The sequence below is a fragment of the Buteo buteo genome, chromosome 5 (assembly GCF_964188355.1).
Source record: "Buteo buteo chromosome 5, bButBut1.hap1.1, whole genome shotgun sequence".
NCBI lineage: Eukaryota > Metazoa > Chordata > Aves > Accipitriformes > Accipitridae > Buteo > Buteo buteo.
The window spans coordinates 48370084-48391362 of record NC_134175.1 but is presented as its reverse complement, the minus strand read 5'-3'; the positions used below and the strand labels follow the sequence as shown (position 1 = coordinate 48391362).

The 21279-nt window shown below is 34.0% G+C and overlaps 1 protein-coding gene across 1 annotated transcript in view; it reads left to right on the top strand.

The window, feature by feature from the left end:
- The window catches only part of LRP1B (LDL receptor related protein 1B), a 576780-nt gene that overhangs the window by 508095 nt on the left and 47406 nt on the right, over window positions 1-21279 (top strand). Inside the window, exons 72-82 of the mRNA XM_075027025.1 lie at window positions 2453-2575; window positions 3122-3244; window positions 3503-3640; window positions 4139-4273; window positions 5307-5426; window positions 7641-7882; window positions 13809-14032; window positions 14294-14400; window positions 17661-17777; window positions 20156-20329; window positions 20842-20967. Coding sequence (XP_074883126.1) covers window positions 2453-2575; window positions 3122-3244; window positions 3503-3640; window positions 4139-4273; window positions 5307-5426; window positions 7641-7882; window positions 13809-14032; window positions 14294-14400; window positions 17661-17777; window positions 20156-20329; window positions 20842-20967 — 1629 coding nt within the window. The remainder of the gene's footprint in view (window positions 1-2452; window positions 2576-3121; window positions 3245-3502; window positions 3641-4138; window positions 4274-5306; window positions 5427-7640; window positions 7883-13808; window positions 14033-14293; window positions 14401-17660; window positions 17778-20155; window positions 20330-20841; window positions 20968-21279) is intronic.

Genomic DNA, 21279 nt, shown 5'->3' with positions numbered 1-21279 from the left:
TGTGACAAACAAAGAAATACTAACTCAAATTAAAGAAAATTTTTTTCAAAAGCAAAATTTTACTCAGCATTTTTTCAGCTTCATGTTTTTTCCAGTTTTTCTTCTTCCCTTTTCTTCAAAGTGAGTAGTTATGTGTCTTAGTCATCTCCAGTCACGATATGTGTCTAACTTCAAAAGCATAATGCGGTACAATAAGTAATAATAATCAGAGATGAGGCAAGCAAATATCCTTCCCTTATTTTGTTGTAAGTCTATTAAGCAACACTTACCACTAGAAAAAAACAGAAGTTATATGGGATGATTAAGTTTGAAAGAGAGACCAGACAATGAAGATAATGGGAAGAATGTTGCAGAGATGTTTAGATGCAAAGAGAAGAACATCATATTTGGAAGTGTTGAAGAACGAATTGTTTTAAGAAGACTGAGATAACAAAGTTTTAAAAAATTTCTAGTCTATTTTAAAACTGCTTTTAAAATATCTAGCCTGTATCTCTTTAAAAACCAATGAAGTGTAAGTAAGTAGTAACACGCTTATTTTATCTGAAGCCCACATTATTCTTTGGATAGCATAATGGAGCTTCTGTGAACTGCAGATTGCTTATAATGCAATAACAAGCCTTTTGCCTAGTTGGTTATTGCTATAATACTTTGCATTTATGTCACAATTATGATTTCTGTTACAGAAATCTATTCTATAAAGGAATTATGACAGGCAGAGCAATCACATGAAACAAATGCCAGTTTATCTCACTGATAACTAATTTTTTCCTCTTTGGAAATACAGCAAACACAAATGGAGTTTTATTCTACAGCATTCTAAAACAATCTCCATAATATTTATCTGTAGCCCACTATGCATATTTATAAACGTAGCTCTTTTCAATCTTATTATACAACTAGAATTATGGTTATATTGTGATTACACACACAATTATTTATATTCATGTCTTTTATCACGAAGAATACTTGAATTTTATATATTTTCCCTCGGATAATAATAAAGAATATATCTGTTAATGTTCATATGTTATCTTTGCAATGGAAGTGAATTATATTTGGTAACATAGTGTGAGAGTTCCCAATGTCCTCTTACACAGTGGGTATTTCATACGAATTAATTTTCTGGAAAAAAAATTTAAACCATTCTGAACCCTTTATAGCAAAAGAAAGCATTCTGTTGATTTTAATGGGGTGTGAACAGGGCACTGAATGAGTAAGTAAAAAGCCAGTGGAGCCTGATCTAACTCTTAGAGTGGGTGTAATGCATTGAGGGAAGCTACAGTGAGAGTTTTGGTGTTGTCATATGAAATTTCATTGTTTCTTCCTCTGCAGGTACACAGCTTTATTTTTTTTATACTCTGCTCCTCTCAGGAAGCTGAGAATCTAGTTACCATAAAAATGTGTTATAAAGAAAATTAATTTCAAGAAGTTTCCATAACTTTGTTGATTAGTAGTGGTAAAATTTAGTCATAATTTTGAAACAAAATGCCTTCTTACTGCTATACATGTTAAAACTGAATCCAGCTTGAGCCAATTTTTAAAGCTTGAGCAGTCCAGCTTAAAACATTTTTCTCTCACCCTCTGTTCCATTTTGTTAGATGATTCAGAGTTCAATCAATACTGAAGTTACACGGAAGAATTTATTCATGCTGCATTCTGTGTTCAGTAAATATCCTAATGAGAAATTTCAGAACTTACAAAAGGGAAGGCAGTGTTAGAGGTCACCTAGTCTTATCTACTGTGTGCCTACATGTCCAGATCTTCTCTAATTACAGAGTTTATAGTTGATGGGGATGTTACAAGCCTGGCCAAGCCTATTACTCCTCGGGAGAAGAAAAAGGTGCTACCTCGTGGCTAAGGGACTGCAATCACTTTGTCTCTTCTGAACACGATGTGTGGCTCAGAAAGTGGGAGTAGGAATAGGTGAAGGATCAGACATTCATGTGAAGCAAACCTGGACTGAAGCAGCCTTTCACAAGTTTGACCGTATTTCTGTCTTCTGGTTCATACCGTTCTCTGATAGCACAAATTACTGATGTACCCAGCCAGGTCTTTTCTGAAAGTCAGCATCACCAAAGGAAGTTACAGACAGAAAGACAGTTTAAGCATCTCCTGGCTAAAAGCAAGGGGATTGTGCCTAGCTGGTGAGTTGTCAGTGTCTGTCTCTGATAAATGCCCCTTCTAGTCAGGCCAAATAGGTGATTCCTAGCTAGCAGTCATGAAAAGGAAGTGAAAGAAATGTATGGTCAAGGAAGAGGTTTTTAAATGATTATTTCTCTCTGCCTCTCCAACCCTTTCAATTGGGATTTGTTCATTTACTTATGCTACATGTGTCATTCTCTGCAGATATTGTGTGATAAGTGGTTGTACCGGTTTTATCAAGAATTGACATTCTTTCTTTTGTCTTTCTGTCTTCCTGGGTTTTTTTTCTGTCTTCTTTTCATCCTCCCAGGGGGAAATATATGTAGAGCTGATGAATTTTTGTGCAACAATTCCCTCTGCAAACTACATTTTTGGGTTTGTGATGGCGAGGATGACTGTGGAGATAACTCTGATGAAGTTGCTGAAATGTGTGGTATGACATTACATTTTTCAGTGCTTTTCATGTAGTAAAGCAAGAAATGACACGTAACGTGCATAAATATATAAGGACATATGCATCTAAGTTATCTTTATTTTACTTTTAGAAGATTAGCTTGAAATGGGGGATATAGCTTTCTGTTGCTATTGCTATTCATGTAATTTCAGTTAAGATATTTGTGAGAAATTAATCTTTTTGTAGGAAATGCACAGATGGGGAAAAGTTAATTCTACATTGAAATATTGATCATCATTAAGCTTTCTACTTCCTTTGTTTTATTTCTGTCATATGTACTGATTCTCAAAAAGAAGCGTAATTACCTTTATCACACAAAATAATTTTATTCCTTAAATGAAGAACTTATACTGTAAACATTGTTGAAGTGTTATTCCATTAGGTACCAGAAGTTAAAATCAAGTACCATTCATATGTCAAGTACAACTCTGTTCCCATGCCTGCTTATTGCTTTGATAAGGAGACATTAAGGAAGGTTCAAGAATGCTAGCTGGGTAACAGCTGGTTCTGTTTTTTTATATACAGTAAAGTTTCCATGTCCTCCAACAAGGCCGTACAGATGTAGAAACAACAGGGTTTGTCTGCGACCTGAGCAGATTTGCAATGAGGTCGATGACTGTGGTGATAACTCGGATGAAGATCACTGCGGTAGGTGATATTACCTTTCAAGGCATTCAGATCAAAGAAAACAACTTGAAGGCAAACTTTGTTACAGAGATCTGCTTGTCCTTCAGTAAAGTTTAACTGGAGGTTAGTAGATCAGAATTTGAATTTGAAAGAAATTAAGCTTGAAATTACTTACAGTTGCTTACTGCTTCATGGTCATTCCCATTTATATGTGTCTAAAATAATCTAAGAGTCTTAAATACTGATTTATTTTTCTCTTACTAATTTGTAATTATATAGATAAAATTACATATAAACCAAGACCATGCAAAAAAGATGAGTTTGCTTGTAATGATAAGAAATGTATTCCAATGGAGCTACAGTGCGATTGGTTTGATGACTGTGGAGATGGTTCAGATGAGCAAGACTGCAAAATAAGTGAGTTTGGCTGACAAGATACGTTTTTGTGATTGTAGTAGAAAAGAAATAATTAACTGAGACTTTCATCCATGCAAAACCTACTCAACAACACAAGTTAATTAAAGTTGGAGTTTTGTAGTTAAGAGTTAATTCTATTAGACATACCACAAGAGGAAGGCAAATTTTATAGCAATTCAGGCTGTAGTAGTTTTTAGAGTAGTTCTTGAGTTTTTCAAGTAGTTTAGCTATAAGTTGATTGTATTTTATCTTATATTTGCAACAAAATAAATTTTGGTATTAAATTCCTGATGTGAAATGAAGTATCTCAATTAAATATTGTGAATTTATATGCATACGTAGGTAAATACTGTAATGTCATATATTTGTTTAAAATTTCCCTGATACTCTTGTCATAGAAAGGATAAATTTGTTATTTGTTGTTTTTATTTAAGATCTCATTTTTAACAGTTTGAGCAAATCTATCAGCGGCTTTTTAGACATCTTGTTTATGTTTAGGTGTCGCTGAATATACATGTGAAGATAACGTGAATCCTTGTGGAGATGATGCATACTGTAATCAAACAAAAACATCCCTGCTGTGTCAGTGTAAACCTGGATTTCAGAGAAACAAGAGGAATAGACAATGCGAAGGTACAGATCTTTTCCATCATCCTTTGCTGTAAAATATTACAAGTCAACTGCGTAGTCAATTTTCTATGCTGGAGAAGGAGATAGATATCGCATACTTGTTCCGCAGAGTAAAAACTATTTCACAGCTATGGGATTAAGAAATCAAGAAAAGAAACTGAAAGGTTTTACAGGATGTAGATTTATGCACTTTACCTGGAGAGGTTATCAAAGATTAAGATTGGTTGCATATGTCAAAAGGTTCAGGTCAGACTATTAAATGATTTTATGATTTAAGGGTTAAATGGGTGATTTAAGGCCTAGTAGATTATTTAACTGAGCAATTGGCATTGGTGTTTAAGTTGGTATATGTCAATATTTTGAGATGCTTAAAGTAATGAAGATGCATAAAACAAAATTGAAATGAAAATAAATAGATTGAAGGTAAAACTCCTTAAAAAATGTAGTCTTAATATATATGATGCTACACTGGTCAGAAAAAAAAGACATAGTCGTTATAATGAAAGAGTTGATCAGAAAGATCAGATCAATCTACCTTCCCAAAGAATGGGTTGTGAATTCATTTTCTTACTGGTGAGCAGTAAGTTACAGAAAAAGTGGAGATCACTTCAGTGGGTCTATCAAAGTGAATATATACTTGCATACAGAAACTTCATTGTTTGGCTCTTAAGCAAAAGGTATACACAGGAACTTCTCCAGTAAGGAATAATCATGTAGTTTTGACTGTACCAGAGGTAGGTTTGTTGGAAATAATTGTAACAGACATTCTCTTTCTCCAAGTTGATTTCAAGCTCTAATGATAATAGGTTGATATAGGAAGGATGGAGAAATAATCTAAAAAATCTTTCTCAGGTATGTTGATTGCAGCAGAAATGACATTACTGATAATTGCAGAAGGCTTCTTTTTACTGTTGCAACATACACCAATGCTTATGAGTTCCTTTTGTTCATCTGCTTTGTTCCATGATTTTCCAAACATGTTACATACTAATGTATTAAACTATAGGTATATAAATTACAATTCTCTTCCTCGTAGATATCAATGAGTGTATGGTATTTGGTGCCTGCTCCCAACACTGCAATAACATTAAGGGGTCATACAAATGTGCATGCGAGAAAAATTATAAGGAGAGGAATAACAGTTGTATAGCAAAAGGTAAGGCTATAAAAATCAAAATAGAGACACAGTACTAAATCATTTGTTATGTACATGGTTGGTAACACTAATGTGTTGCATATAGAATTTATTTTTAGATAAATATTTCTTCAGTGGTGCACAGAAATAATTTTCAAAATCATTCAGATTTACCTTTCATTTTGGTAAGCAATAAATTCTTATCACTTCGATGTAAATGAACATACTTAATATGAAAGTCCATTTCCAACTCCAGCTTTCTCTATTTACAAAGATATACACAAATAAGAAAAACAGTGATTATATATTAGCAAGCATGTAAGTGTTCTGGTGAAGCATTAGAAGCATGAGAGGAGAATCAGCTCTTTCATAGAATCATGTTTTAGAACTTCAGGAATAAATTAAGTAGTATATGCTTTGTCTTGTTGAGAAATCTCATACAAGTCATTTAAGTGGAGTTTTTCCAAGTATAGTCACGTAAGAATATACTCCCCGTATAAATCAGCTGCCTAGATCATGGTCCAGTGAAGGTAAAGAAATATGCACACGTAGATGGTATTTGTCTTTCATAAGGCAGAGGTATTGCGCAAAATGGAGGTAATTGTGTAACTTTTAAATAATTTTAGAAATGAAACCAGCAATAATCCATCTGCCTGAGTGAAGTTAACATAATATTTATGGATCTGTATCTGAATAACTGAAAGTATGATTGTAGCGTCTCACCTGCAGTTTAGTGAGATTTTGGTGTGAATTTGAATTACACCTACACTTGGAGTCTTGAGTGCAGAACAAGTATTGAAGTTACAAGGTCTGGCTCCTTATATATGTCTGTGCATAACTGGGGCACAGCTATGAGGAGTACCTGATCTGAACCCTATGGCCAGTAAGCACACTGTGGATATACATCCTAGAACCATAACAGATTGTATCATGTTAATTCCAGTCTTCCGTACTTTGTAGCACACCAGTCAGTAATGCAGGTACACCTCTTCTGGGTAGTTACATGGTGATAGTCAGGTTTCTTACGTGCTTTGTTCACATTTTCTTGAGCAAACATGCTATGGGAAGATCATATTAATGAGTCATTAGTAATTTTCTCTATATGTAACGTGGACTCTATCAGGTTTTAGTATCATTGCCTGTTACTGAAGATGCAGTCAGATTATGACAAGGGAACAAGCAACGTTGCTAATTGAGGATAGTGGCTTGTTATTATAGAAACACAGACATAATTCTGAGGCCTTATAATTTAAAAATCTGGGAATCATTTTCCTACATCTGAATTTTTCGCAAACTTCATTTCCATTGTAATAAAGTTAATGTTTCCCTCTTTCCCTCATTGATACTTGCTTTAATGGAACTCCTTTTTCTTCTTGTATTTAGCAGCAGTGAGGGAACATGATTTTTGATATTTCATGCTCATAAGGAGGAAATGTGTTGGGAAGACATTATTATAAGTTGATTCTCTATGGATAAATGTGATATAAATTAGAAAACTAAAAAACTGCAAATGCATTCTAATGTACCCAGCAAATTTGAAACTTTCTCAAAGCTTAATGAATAGATACCAGAGAGTGTTTTCTTATGAATAACATACTTTACAACATCTGAATCAAGACGGTAACTAGGTATCCATAAATACCACCCATTCACAGGTATCCGTAAATATTCACTCTGAAGTGAGGAGGTATAAGACACAATTAAACACATTCTGTAGCAGCTTTCATCCAGTTTGCTCATGTTGCAGTCAGTTTCAAAACTTCACTGCCTTCACTAAAGACAGGATCATACCATTTCTAATTTGCAATTAAGCAATTTAAAATAATGCTTATTGGCAGCTTTGTGTTCCTTTAATATATAAAATTAGGACCCTCTAGACACAACATGCATATAAAAATATGTAGTGATTCCTGTAGGCTTAATGCATAATATCCCCTATCTTTCTATACTGCTTGAAGTGTTCAAATTCTTATATTACATCCTCCTTAAAATACAGTCTTAGGTGTCACAGTGTGAGCTTGGAGAGCATTGAGGTAATTTATATTGGTATCAGAGTATGAAGAGTTGTATTTATTGCCCAGAATGTGAGTGTTTTTGCAGTCTTCAACAATCAGAAAATAATTTTAACATAAGAAATTATAGCAGATAAACACCAAAAAGCTACTTGAGTGAAAAACACTGATTTTGCATTAGTTGACATTTACCTTATTTTTGTTTCATTATAATAATCCCTAGGCTCTGAAGATCAAGTTCTCTATGTTGCTAATGACACTGACATCCTGGGTTTTGCATATCCATTCAACTACAGTGATGTTCATCAGCAAATATCACATATTGAACATAATTCAAGGATAACTGGAATGGATGCATATTTTCAAGGGGACATGATTGTTTGGAGTACTCAATTTAATCCAGGAGGGATTTTCTACAGAAAACTTCAAGACAGAGAGAGAAGGCAAAGTAGCAGTGGCTTGATAGTAAGTGATCAAAATCAAAGATACATGATACCAATGTCTTTTGATTTACTTTTCTGTTCTGATTGTATATAATAACGTGTGCTGATTTAGTAAATCAAAATGTCTATCTGCAAATGATTTTATTCAAATGGTATATATGTCTACTAATGCCTTTCCATTCAAGACTGACAGACTTGGTCGAGTCTCTAAGAGAACACAATTATAGTATTTTAAAAAGTTTCTACAGAGAAATAACCAGTATGTTAGAGGCTTGGAAAGATGGTATACTGTCAAGATTTTTTATTTTAAGAGAGAAAAGAGAGGTTATAATAGCATATAAGCAACACATGGTTTAAAGAAAGGCATGAGTTTCAAATCCTTAGAAAACAGAAAAAGTAGATAGGCCAAAGACAAGCTTGATTTCTATAGTGACCATATAAACAATAATATCGGCAAAGCTATGACAAACATTTCAAAATTAGAACAATAAATATTTATTCCTTTATATGTTGAACTGCACAGCGTCTTCTTTTGAATAAGCATAAATGTAATTTTGCACTTTACAACAGAAATGTGGATTTTTATAACCTAGGGTGATTTCAAGTGGTCTTTACTTGAAAAGAAAATAAATGCAGATTCATACTAATTTGGCCTAATATATTTCTACAAAATTCTCAAGGAAGCGTTAGTGCTGAACTGAAGACAACAGTGTGATCTTTATATTGGTGTTTCTATAATGCTCCGAATTTAGATTTTTATTTTTTTTATTAAATGTGATGGCAGAGGAGAGTTTTTGGTTTTTTCTTGACCGGTAATAAATCAGGTTTGAAATAACACCTGTCTGGCTGTTTCCGTAAACCTCGGAGAGGTAACATCACATGAATGCTTTTATATACCCAGTAGTATCAACAGCACTAGCAACAGTAGACTAATCTTTCATCTGTCATTCAACCCTTACACATCTGAAACCACTTCTAAGCACCTTTCATCCAAGGATATTTCCTTTGCAAACGAATGACATTCCTGACCTTTGATGCCAGCAGGGCAAAAAGCCTCAGGATGTAGGCACCAATGCACACTGAAGGTACCTTGTGTCTGCGATGGCATATATATGGGAAGAGGAGTTAAAAACTAACACTTCTACCTGCCCAGCAGAAGAGGGTCTGGATCTTATTGACAGAAAGTGTCTGTAAAGTAGATCTAAAGTGGAAAATTATTCCTAGCATTTCTAGTAGGTCAGGTATATGTCATTTGAGTTTTGGGGAAGGGTACCTTGAGAACCTAAGTATGTGTTGAAGATGTGGAGTAATTCTGCTGTGAGGTTTTTCTCATTTAAATGTGGCAGATACCTGTGCCTAAGAAATCCTGATAGACACATCTCTGTATTGAGGTCATTATTAGAAAATACCAAACTTGTAAAGTCTTGTGAAATTAAAGTGTCAGGGAGTTTTGTTGTTACTATTTTTGGGGGGGGGGGTTAATATGCAGATGCCTTCTGCAAGGATAAGTGTAGTCTGCTGACCCACAACCTTTCTAATGGATCTACACTTTCTTACAGGTCCATAAAATTGAACATAAGCTTCCTTGAGACTTCTTCATAGTCCAGAGGTTGAAATTTTCATAGCTTATTTGACTTTGTCTCCCTGTTTAAACTGATAAAGATACAATGTTCTTAGAATTACTCGTTTTTCTGAAAAACTGAAATACTTTTTCCTTTTCGTATCTCTGTTTCACCATTATGCAAGAATACTTTCTAGTCACTTCCTCTTAATTCAAAATTATTGAAAAAATTATGTTTTTCTTTATACACAATTTTCCCCTGTCACTTCAGTGCAGGTAGGTGCTCATGAAGATGCTTGGTCCAAGCCATACAAAGCTTTTTTACAACTCTGTATGTGGAAAATGCACAGACTGTATCTTCACATTTCATTTATATTTGTGAAGCATTTACTTCTCATTGTGCTGAACTATTCAGAATATTTTTCCCAGCATTATCTCATTACTACTCAAATATTTTTGCCTTATATATAACTGATCAGTAGGTTAATTGGTTTTATAGTGTTGCTTTAATATTGTCACTTAAATTTGGCTTTGAAAAGCTTGAGAATTCCTTAATTTTAACCCAAGTTTTTTAATGGATAAGTTTTCAAAGGTTATAATATAACTTTTACATCTAGACTTTGATATGTAAATCAGGACAGTAAACTTGAACAAAGTCACCTGCATTTTCAGGTAATTACATTAATGCAAAAATCCATCTCAACTTAAATTGCTCCATGGAATTAGCATATCAAGAGCCTTCCTCAGAGAATAGCTTTAAGTATCTCTTGTATTTTTCTGTGAAAAGGGGTTTAAGCTTGGTACAAATTAAAGCATTAAAGGAAACAGTAAATATCAACTCTTCGGAGTTTATTGGCAGATGCATTCCAATCAAGCTAAGATGGTGTAACTGAATTGGTGATAACGGGTGCAGCTGTTTACTGGCATAATCCTTGGAGAAAGATGTCTAAGTTATCTGAGGTGAATATTCAACAGAGAGTGACTTGCCACTTAGACTGAAGTGCTGTTTTTCATGAAAGAGGACACAAAGCTGAACATTAAAATAATTGTACCATATAAGAGAAAGAAAAACATAGGTTTTGTAACGTATCCAGTCAGTACATTAGCAGCTTGCTCCAGCCCCGCTGTTCTGAGAGCTGAACAAGGACCCTTAACCACTCTTGTGATACAGGCATGTAGATACTCCCAGGGGTTGCCCCAGGGCCCAGTGAAATTCAGTGCTTCGCTGTGAATGGAAACAATTTCTAGACTGTTTTCTCTAAATAGCATTCATTTATGGTTTTACCTCAAAGCTATAGCTCGGTATGGATGAAGTTTATGTAGTTAGGAGACCCTCTCCTTCTGGAATCTGCTAGTTGGGATTTTTAAATGATCCTACTTACGTAATACGAATGGTGGTTTGGTGAAGCATTGCACCTACTGGGCTGCTCATCTGTCGAGGAAAATTTTCTGTTTCAGCGAGTAAAAGTCTAAACGTTTTCTAGCATTATTGTTTCTCATTTATTTTTACTGTTCTAAGAATATATCATTAGATAAAGTATTATTTTTAATGAAGATATTTTAAGCAACAATAAATCATTGGTTTACTTTATTCCACAGCAATGCCGTACCAAAAACATCTGTAAATAGAGAAAATAGTGTTCACATGTGCGTATGATATAAATTAAATTTGTAATTTAGTCTTCCTGTGTTAAAATACTAAGCATTGCAAGGTGATGGGTTCCTGCTGCATGTGTAACACGTTTTCTCCAGTCAAACTCAACTTTAGGGATTGAAAATTTTTCTGTAATCTACCGTTGTATCAAAATGGTTTCCAAATTCAAACTATTACTGCAGCTTCTTTTTTTTTTCCTTTGTTTTTCTTTTTTCTTTTTTTTTTCTTTTTTTAATTCTTTACCTTTAAAACAGGTTTTATGATAGGCAGCAGTTCTGATCAAAAGTCGTAAAGCTGACATGGTCTGTAGTTGTGCAGAGACTACCATAATATAAAAGGCGATTAGGCTTCAAACCCCAATTTTTCTAATAAGTTGTAGTATGTTATATTTAGCATCAAAGTGGGCTAAAATAACTGTAGGAAATATTAATGTGATTTTGTTCCTGTATTTTCATCCTTATTCTGCATGCAGAATCATTCTTCAAAATTAACATAATCCAAATAAGCTATTAGGTAAAAGCTCATTTACAGTAAGTAATTTTCCTAGACAGTATGAAAAGATGCCTAAGACATCAGAAATACGATGTAGCTAGGCTGAAACTTAATGAACACAACTGAGAATTACACAGCCGTAGCATCAGCTAGTGTTTTTTTATTCTCTTCTTTTAATCTCCTACACCAGATGGCTGCATTCCATTTCTTCTGGTTATCTCCTTATTCATTTGATCTTTAATATGCACCCCAGCATTACCGGAGTTTCACTTCTCCTGTGTAGTTGAGAAGAATGAGGAAGGGTCAGTGTTAGTAAGCAACCCAACCTTGTTCCAGAAGCTTTTTAAGATGTCCCTTTGTCTCATCTGCTTCTACTCCCAGCTTTTTGGGAATTCTCTCTCACTCTGCATGGTAACTCCCATCATGTGCTTACCAGGTTCCAAAAAAGCAGTCTTACTGTAAACAGCGGTTCTTGAACAGTTCAAAGAAAGGCAAGGGACTGTGCTGTCCATGATAGCTGCTCTCCTTTTAAAAGAATATTTGGTTCCAGCCTTGCAGGCCAGTGCCATAAACCCTTGCAGTCTCCAAAGGAGTAACTAGAGATCTCCAGGTATGAGCAGCTTCTTGACACAGGTGCCTGAATATTACCCAGAATTAAAAGGAGTTTGGATGAAAAATATAATGACTGTTATCTACAAATACCCGCATTTGGGGTATCTTGTCCTTTACATGAATGTTGCTTGGATAATGTAACAAAGAAAAGAAGAGGTTGTTGCATGCAAAAGCTACATTTCTTGAAAAAAAAAGTTTATTTCTGTGGTATTTCTGGAAGCATGTGCTGGCGCTATCATTCTTTCATAACAAAGAATTATGATACATTATTTTGTTTAACTTTAAAAAAATGGCTGTGACCCTGGTTTTAAAGAGATACTGTTTTGTAAATGCAGTGATTGTTTTTGCTGCTTTAATACTAATCTAAATAGAAACTCAGGGTTCTGTATATCTTTAAAACATGCATTCTTTGACATTTTTGCAGAATTAAAGGTTTATGAACGATGAACTATCTAAATTCACCCTTGCAGTCCTATTATTTCACCTAGAGAATGAAATGACCTTTATTTTATGATGAAAATAGTCTACAAATGTCTTGTGGTATTACAGAACTCTGACATCTGAGGAAAACAAGTTATTTTAGGATTTTCTGTCCTGATTTTTAGTTACGTAGCTTAGTAGCATTCCATTACTGCATTTTTCAAGGAATAGGCATTTTTTGTTCATATTTTAACTTGACTTCATTATAGATAAACAGGCCAACAATTGCTTATATATTTAGCTCATGCAGGTCTTGAAATTTTTATGATATGCTGCATTCCATGTTAGAAGTGGCTGGGTAGTCCTGTTTTACAGATTTTACTCCTCTTTGCAGTAATTCTAATAAACTTTTGGGAAACATATTCATATATATCTCCTATTTGCAATATGAACTTCTATCCTTAGGACCATTTTTTAGCATCTAGGACTTAATGATAATTGTGAAATCATGCCAGAGGTGCTACAGTTCATAATTTTCAAGTTATAACCAGCCAAGCCTCTTTTAGATGTGAAGCTGAACATTCTACTAACTCTAGTTTTAATCGGTGGTGGAACACAGGAACAGTTAACAGCAAGGGAAGAGAAACATTTTAAAAATTTCCTTACAATTGCATACTCATATTGGTCAGAAAAGGGAGGTAATTTTATGCGGTTTTCTAAATGCAGTGATTTTATTTATCCTTGGGTGCCTGCTGAGCAGCTGGATCTCAGGATGGTCTCAAGCACCATTTTCACTGAGGGCTTTGGGATGGGACATCGTACCATAGTTTTGCATGGAGTATAATAGCTGTATAATCTTAATTCTTCCTTTTCCTTTCCTTCTGAATTACTGTATGTAACATTTATTTGTTTCAGTATCAATAGTTCAAGTAGTTCATGCCTTTTTCTTCAAGTAGGTAGCCTTAGACTTGAGAAAATGGTTTTGAACCATTGACTTGTTCATCTCCGTTGATTAGGACTGTCAGCAGATCACTTAGATCTTATCTCCTACAGGTGGAATTTATGTCTTTCCAATGCAGTGTTTTTAAATATGTCACCATATTAAACATAAAAGTTACTTAACTGTAAAAAGTTACATAAATCTGTGACTATGCAGCTACTGTGGAAGATAATTTCCATAAATCTAACATTAACATCTGTTCCTTTTAGTGTCCAGAATTCAAAAGACCTAGGGGCATTGCTGTTGACTGGGTTGCTGGAAATATCTACTGGACTGATCATTCCAGAATGCATTGGTTCAGCTACTATACAACTCACTGGACTAGTCTGAGATACTCCATCAATGTAGGTCAATTGAATGGACCTAACTGTACAAGACTCCTTACGAGCATGGCAGGAGAACCATATGCAATTGCTGTAAATCCTAAAAAGGGGTATGTATGTTTCAACATTACTCTGTTTTGGTAATTCAAACAAAAATGCAGAGTAGCCTAAGAGAAATAAAATGATGTCTACAGATGTCTGAACTTTTCTGAGTCATTTATTCCTCTGATCAATTTACCTATGTGTAAATCAGGATCAGTTATCTCCCATCTTTCAGGTAGGTTGAAAGGCTCATAGTAATTTAATATCTGTGAAGCGTTTTAAGGTTCTGTTCAGGCATCCAGCTTATTTTTTGTGTTTAATACTTTTAGGATGATGTACTGGACAGTCATTGGGGATCGCTCTCACATAGAGGAGTCATCTATGGATGGTACTCTGAGAAGAATATTGGTTCAAAAGAATTTACAAAGACCTACAGGTATACAGCTTATCCATTTTTCCTAATTACATGGTACTTGCTAACTCAGTATAGATTTGTTGGCTGAATTCTAGTTTCTCAGTTTGAAAAAAAAAAAATATACTTTTTAGAATATGTATTCTGGTTATTCTTATGCAGTTACTAATCAAATTCTTAGCTCTGTTTTCAAATGATACATCTTAATATGACTTAAACTTTTGTAACAAAGCTTAACATGATGTTTTGACAACGCAGTACCAAAGGGCTATATATAATCAGTTAAAATATGTTTTGTTCAATAACACTGAACAAGCAAAATTAATTAAGGGAACACCAGTTAGTGGTGAGAAACAGTGTTTAAGAATGCATGTGAAATCTCACAGCCTATTCTAGTTACTTTCCTGAATACACTGCAAAATAGTACAAAACAAGGTTTAGGTATTCAAAGAAGCAACAAGTTCATTATCTCAGTATTTTACAGAACTATTTTGAAGCTTGACAGTACATGTTGAGATCTTGTGAATTACCATTATGACTCCATTGGCAGGAGAAAAGTAATTTTTATGACAAAGGAAATGATAAATCCAGAATGAAATGTGTCTCTCTTAAATAGCAGCATCCTGTCTTGCAATCACAAATGATTTGTTCATGACCCATTTTCTCATGCAATATTTGATGTTTCTCCAGGCTTACAATGATAATTTGTTATTATTGCATTGCAAATTAGGGGTTGTCCAACTTTGGTACGCATATGTATTGAACCATAAGCTTCTTTCAAGAGGATGCTATCTGAATATCTAAGTGTCTCAGAAGCTGCCACTATGACAGCAACAAGTAATAATATTTTAACAGACTGTTAAATCCCATGCTAAGGTGGCCTTATAGTGTTGCATATGCAAATTACATTCATCCCTTAAAGGAAACACTCTGTTGACATGATTAGGTTGAAATATAGCAACTTAAGAAATTTCATATGTGATAAGGAAAGCTTTGAGGCGAGGAAGCTTATGCTCCTTAGGTAAGTAAGAAGCACAATAGTAATAATAATAAAAAATACATAGTCAGTAGTAAATACGGTAAGAAGCTTCTGATTATTCAGACTTAAAGATGACAATTTTGTGTTTATCAGACTTGTTACATATTTTTTGCTGAACTTCCTATATAAAACATTGTGAACGTATCAGGTATACAAATCATTAGATTTAGTTCTAATTGCTATAATTGTGCTTTTTTGTCTCTTTATTATCAGTCTGGTTGATTGCCAAGGTTATGTCCTATGGAGCCAGTCACCACTTCCCTGGTCATTAAAGGGCATTTAAGACACACACACCCTTTTTCTTTTTTGGCCATCAGTATTGGATTAGTGAATTTATTGAATTTTTTAGGTAGTAATAGTATCAAACTTAACTGAAAATGCAAATAATTACTTCTTCCCTGACCGGAAGCAGAACTGCAAGAGCTTTTCTTTGTAAGATTTTCCTTGATATATTTTATATAGAAAAGTTTCTTATGAACATTTAACCAGACCTCTGTCTCCTTACAAGGATGAATAAAATGAAAATTAATAAAATTAGCAGAATTACCAAAAATGAGCATACTTTGCAAAGAGAGAATTTCACATATGCCTTACCACGGTATTGCATTTTCCTGTACCTACTGCCTGAAAACACTTTTGTGGCATCCTTCTGTGCTTTTCTTCCTTTACTTCATGGTAGAAAGTAGACATTTATGGAGTCTTTTGTATTTCTGTCAGATATTTCACACGGATCCATGTCTTTGTAGAGGGAACGCAAAGAAAGAGTCCGTGCCTTTAATATTTCCTCCCAAATGAAACTTTACTACGATTGTTTAGGTGAAGTTTTTACTAAACATCTGTGTTCCACTGCTCTTAAATTTACTACTAAATTAGCCTTTCCTATTTCAAGTAAGAGAGAGTGAGAGTTTGAGCACTTGGGCTTGACTTCACAGGATTTCAATAACAATGACTATCACAGGAGTGCTGTATAAGTACTTCTTTACATTGTGTTATCTCTGGAACTGTGAAGGATACATTGAGAGTGTTATTTATTTATTATTTGATATTTAACTATTCTTATTAGAATGCAAAGAATAATTTAAAGCTGGAGAGTGGGGACTGCTTCTAAAATACTCCCCCTTACAGGTACCATGTATCACACAGAGTTGACACGCTGTGATTATCTTTTACCAGAAGTGATTCTCTTTAGCTGTATGCTGCCTGAATACCCATGTTTCTTTTAAAGAGTGTTTTTTTTAATGGAGTTGCAAATGTAAACATATTTCATTGGTCCTTGTGTCAGACTTCCTCCACTTCCTCTCATCTAGCTGTACCTGGTTAATTTATGACCTTAAGAGGAGTATTTTTCCTGTTACGTATAATTTCTTTTGATGTCTTTTTTCTGACTTACCTACTTACATAAATAGGAAGAAAAATACTTTTTCCCAATCTTATTAAAAATACACTACAACTTTGGAAGCTCAGAATTACGTTATGGTTCAAATATTTTTTTCAGGCTGAAGCTTTTGACATGACCTAAAATGACATATTAATCATTTAATCATTCTCTATGAAACATGGACTGCTTGATTTAACTGTTTAGTTATTACCTAGAGGCTGGGCAGTCACAATGTTACCTCTCTTTTATTCTCATTTGTGCTCTCAATCACTCACTCCTGTGCTTTCTTTTCATATATATATGCAAATATATACATCTGTCAGTATTGCTGTTTAAGTCTTGCAGCACTAATGTAATTATAATAATCTGAGTTTTAATTCTGTAATAATTACTGCATGTGAAGTATTGGTGATAAAGAATGCAATTACATACTTGTGGAAGCAGTATAGGTTAGGAAGACTCTGTGAAATCTGAATGCCTTGTTTTTAACGCGTGGTCACACTCGTGCTACTGCTTAGAAATCTATTGACATAACAAATTTTTGTTGGTAGAACAAATTACAGGATTAGATTCTATATTTAATTCCCACCTGGTATATATCCCTACCTGCTGAGCATAATAGGTTTCAAAAGGTACTGACCTTGGAAGAGTAAGTTAAAGAAAGTAAAAAACCACAGTTGCCTCAAGGGGGAGGTTTAAGAGGACGGTGTTAATATTTTATTCTCCTTGGTTTTCAGTCATGTTTTTCCATTGTCATGATATTTTGTGTTCACAAGAATATGAATGATATAAAAATGTACAGTTACATAAAAATACTAAATTTTTTTCAGGTTTTATATACCTGTTTGAACTTTATTTTCTTTGTAGGTCTCGTAGTTGATCAGTTCAGTCAGCGTTTGTTCTGGGCTGATTTTGAATTATCTGTTATTGGCAGTGTTCTTTTTGATGGTTCCGATTCAGTTGTGTCTGTGAGCACTAAACAAGGTATGGAGAGCTTTTATATAACATGATTTCTATTTTATTTTATTTGGCTGAAGTTTCACTATTCACAGAAACTATCTAAGGAAAAACCAGTGATTATTACATAACATTCATTGCTTTTGTTAGATAATACTTCAGATATCTAAACAAATAAATATTTAAGATAATTTTAGCTTTAAGATAATCTGATAAATTTACTTTAAGGGAACAAAGATTCAGCAGTATGTGCAAATCTCCAAGTTTGTTATCTAATCATTAGCTTAGGTATTATCAAATAACACTGTGATTAATTTTTATGCTTGGCCTCACCTGGACTTACATAGCACCTTGACTCGTTAGAAATTAGAGCTGTCTGCATTGCACAGGAATTGTATAGTTTATAGAACAGTTGACCTGAATCAGTTCTGGAAAAAATAATGGGTTTGGCTTTCAGGTCAGTAAGTAATCACAGAATACTGCTAACAGAATGTGAATGAGGAAAGTTCCTTTCATAAGAAAAGAGATTCTGGTTAAGCAAACTTTGTTTTTATAGAATTGCATGTTGGCTTTTTAACAATTTGGTAATATATGTAACAATTTATGAAATTTGAGTAGAAAAGAGAGGAAACACATTAAAAAAAAATAAAAATTTAAAGCAGGCTTTTGGGGAGGATTGCTTAGTGGGCAGTTGGCAGTGGAGTTTCATCAGGATGATATTACATCTCATGCTGCTGAGTGTTTTAACCAGTGATCTGGAATTCACCAGGGGGTTCTGGAAGATACTATGAAAAATCTCCCATAATCCAAATTGAGCAGGACCAGATTTAAATAATCTTATTCTGGTTTAATAGCATTTTATTTCACAACTTGGATCAATATACATGGAAACAGTCATCTCAAGAAGGATCACTTTGAGTGTAGGGATCCAACTACAACCTCCTGCACCACTGAACCGTACCATGCAGATGCCTGATGAGATTTTAGAAGACAGTAACTCCTCCGCATAACTTTGCTTGCACCAACTCTGGTTATAGTATTTTGTGGTGGCTAGGCTGTAATCTATCACAAAATACATACTGGGTGCTTGTTCTCAGTGCTTGTGGCTGGTACGAAGACTGACAGTATCTTAGATTGTGTTTTAGTGTGTCTCAATAGTCATTTGTATTTTAAGAATAAATGTGAGGTTATTCTTCAAGGTAAAAAAAAGATGCGAGTGCTACAGAATAGAAGGCATGTAAGTTTATGACGTTCAAAATATTTTATAGTGTGGAAGGGCTATACTACACTGTGCTAAGTGCAGCAAAATTGGGATTTATAAATGGGAAAGTGGAATGTAGAGGCTTTGCTGTTTTCATACGTAGCATTTAATACTGAAATACAAGATCACTAAATCAATGTTACCTTTTGTCTCCTGTTGACATTTGTAACAACTATGGAAAAAATAGAGAGAGAGGACCGAAGGAAAATTGGCAGAGTTTAGAAATTGCTTTGCAATGAGACTAAAAACTTCAACCCATTTAATTAAACAAGTATAAAATAATGAATTAGATTCATAAATGTTTTTATTGGAATAAAAGACTGAGTGCCAAGTATTGACAGAGTGGAAAAACAGTAGGAACAAATAAAGGCTGATAATTAAAACTAAATAAATGCAAGCAAAATATAAAACCATTTTTAGAGTAATTGGACATAATAGTAGTAGGAACAAGGTGTCACAAGGAATGAGGCTGTTTCTTTATGGCTTCAAATCAAGAAGAGATGTATCTCTGGCAAAGCAGTTTTAGTCCAAAGCTATTGCCTTGTTACATGGGTAAATGTGAAATTCTACAGCCAGTTGCGCATAGGAAATCTGACTATGTGATCTAATTGGCACTCATAGCTCATAAAAATGAGGAATTGGTAGAGTCTTAACATTTTATTTTTCATTAATTTTCTGTAATTATGAATTAAAATAAGTGTAGTATGAAAGCTAGCATTTAAAATATGTTAAGAAGGAGCTGAAGAAATGTTTTGTCAGAATAGTTTCTTTTAGGTACAGCAAAATAATCTGTTTCTTCCTTATCACATACTTCTAGTTAAAGTGTTGTACCTAAGTATGGTCTAATTAGCTAGCTGTTACTGTAGGGTTTCCCTACCTTTCAATAATCAACCAGTTTCTGAGGCTGAATTCTGTGGAAAGCTAATACAAAGCTCGAGATTTTAGTTGAATGTGGGAAGAGTTCCTTTTAAGGAGAAGATTACTTTTTTTAAAGGCACTCTTTGTGGATACAAAACAAGCTGACTGAATAATAATGTGTTTAGGTGGTAATTGCAGTAATGCAATTGAAGTTGTTATTAAAACAAAAATGATTATTATTTGAATATGAACATGTATTTGTATTTATTATTCATTTTTATTTAAGGTTTACTGCATCCACATAGAATTGACATTTTTGAGGATTACATATATGGAGCAGGTCCTAAAAATGGTGCATTTAGAGTACACAAATTTGGCAGGAGCCTCGTAGAATATCTAAGTGTGGATGTTGATAAAGCAAAAAGTGCCTTGATTTTTCATCGCTACAAACAAATGGACTGTGAGTAAGCATAATTACTTTAAGCTCAATATTGCGCAAGTTCACTTCAGAGGGGAAAAAAAAGTAACCAAGCTATATAAATATAAAACAGAGCCTGATTGTACAAACTGAAAATAGATTTAGTCATATTCCCTTATATAAGTTTGATTTAGATTTTTTGATGCATTCTCTCATTTGAAAGGACATTGGACAAATGCTTGCCTTGTGTACCTGCACTGTAAATGACGTATAAAAAAATTAGAAGGGAGCTGAATACAAATACCTCTAGGCACAACCAGATGAGGTTTTTTATTGCATATTACCAACACATTTTTTGTAACTGGAATAAATTCTATCCTAGTGTGAGTTTTGCACTGCCATTTGAATGAGTGTGTTTACTGACTTCAGGCTGTTGATAAGTGTATCAGAATTGTTATATCTGATTATTTATTTTTTTCTAGTGCTAGAACACAGTGTAATTCTAAAAAAAAAAAAAAAAATCAATATTTTTAATATTTTGTCTTTTTAAACAGTGCCTAATCCATGCTTGGACCTGACATGTGAATTCATTTGTTTACTCAACCCTTCTGGTGCAACATGTGCTTGTCCAGAAGGAAAATCATTGGTGAATGGAACATGCATTGATCAGAGCCTCTTAGGTAGGTATTGAAAACAGCATGAGAACCAGAAAATAAACAACTAGTTAGTTTTTGTCATTGCAGAAGGCTAGGCTTGTCTGTGAATCAAGAGGTTTGTGATGTTGTTCAGTATACTTATTACTTATCTGAAATGGAAATGAAATAAGTAGAAGCAAAATCCCTGATTCAAAAAAACTGTTTATATTCATCAAAATGAAAAATGAGCTTTCAGCTGAACTGATACAAGGTGATATTTAAGAGTGAATGTGTATATATATTGACCAAAAGAAGTCTGAAAAGCTGCAAAGCACTTTGGATTCCAAATTAAACATT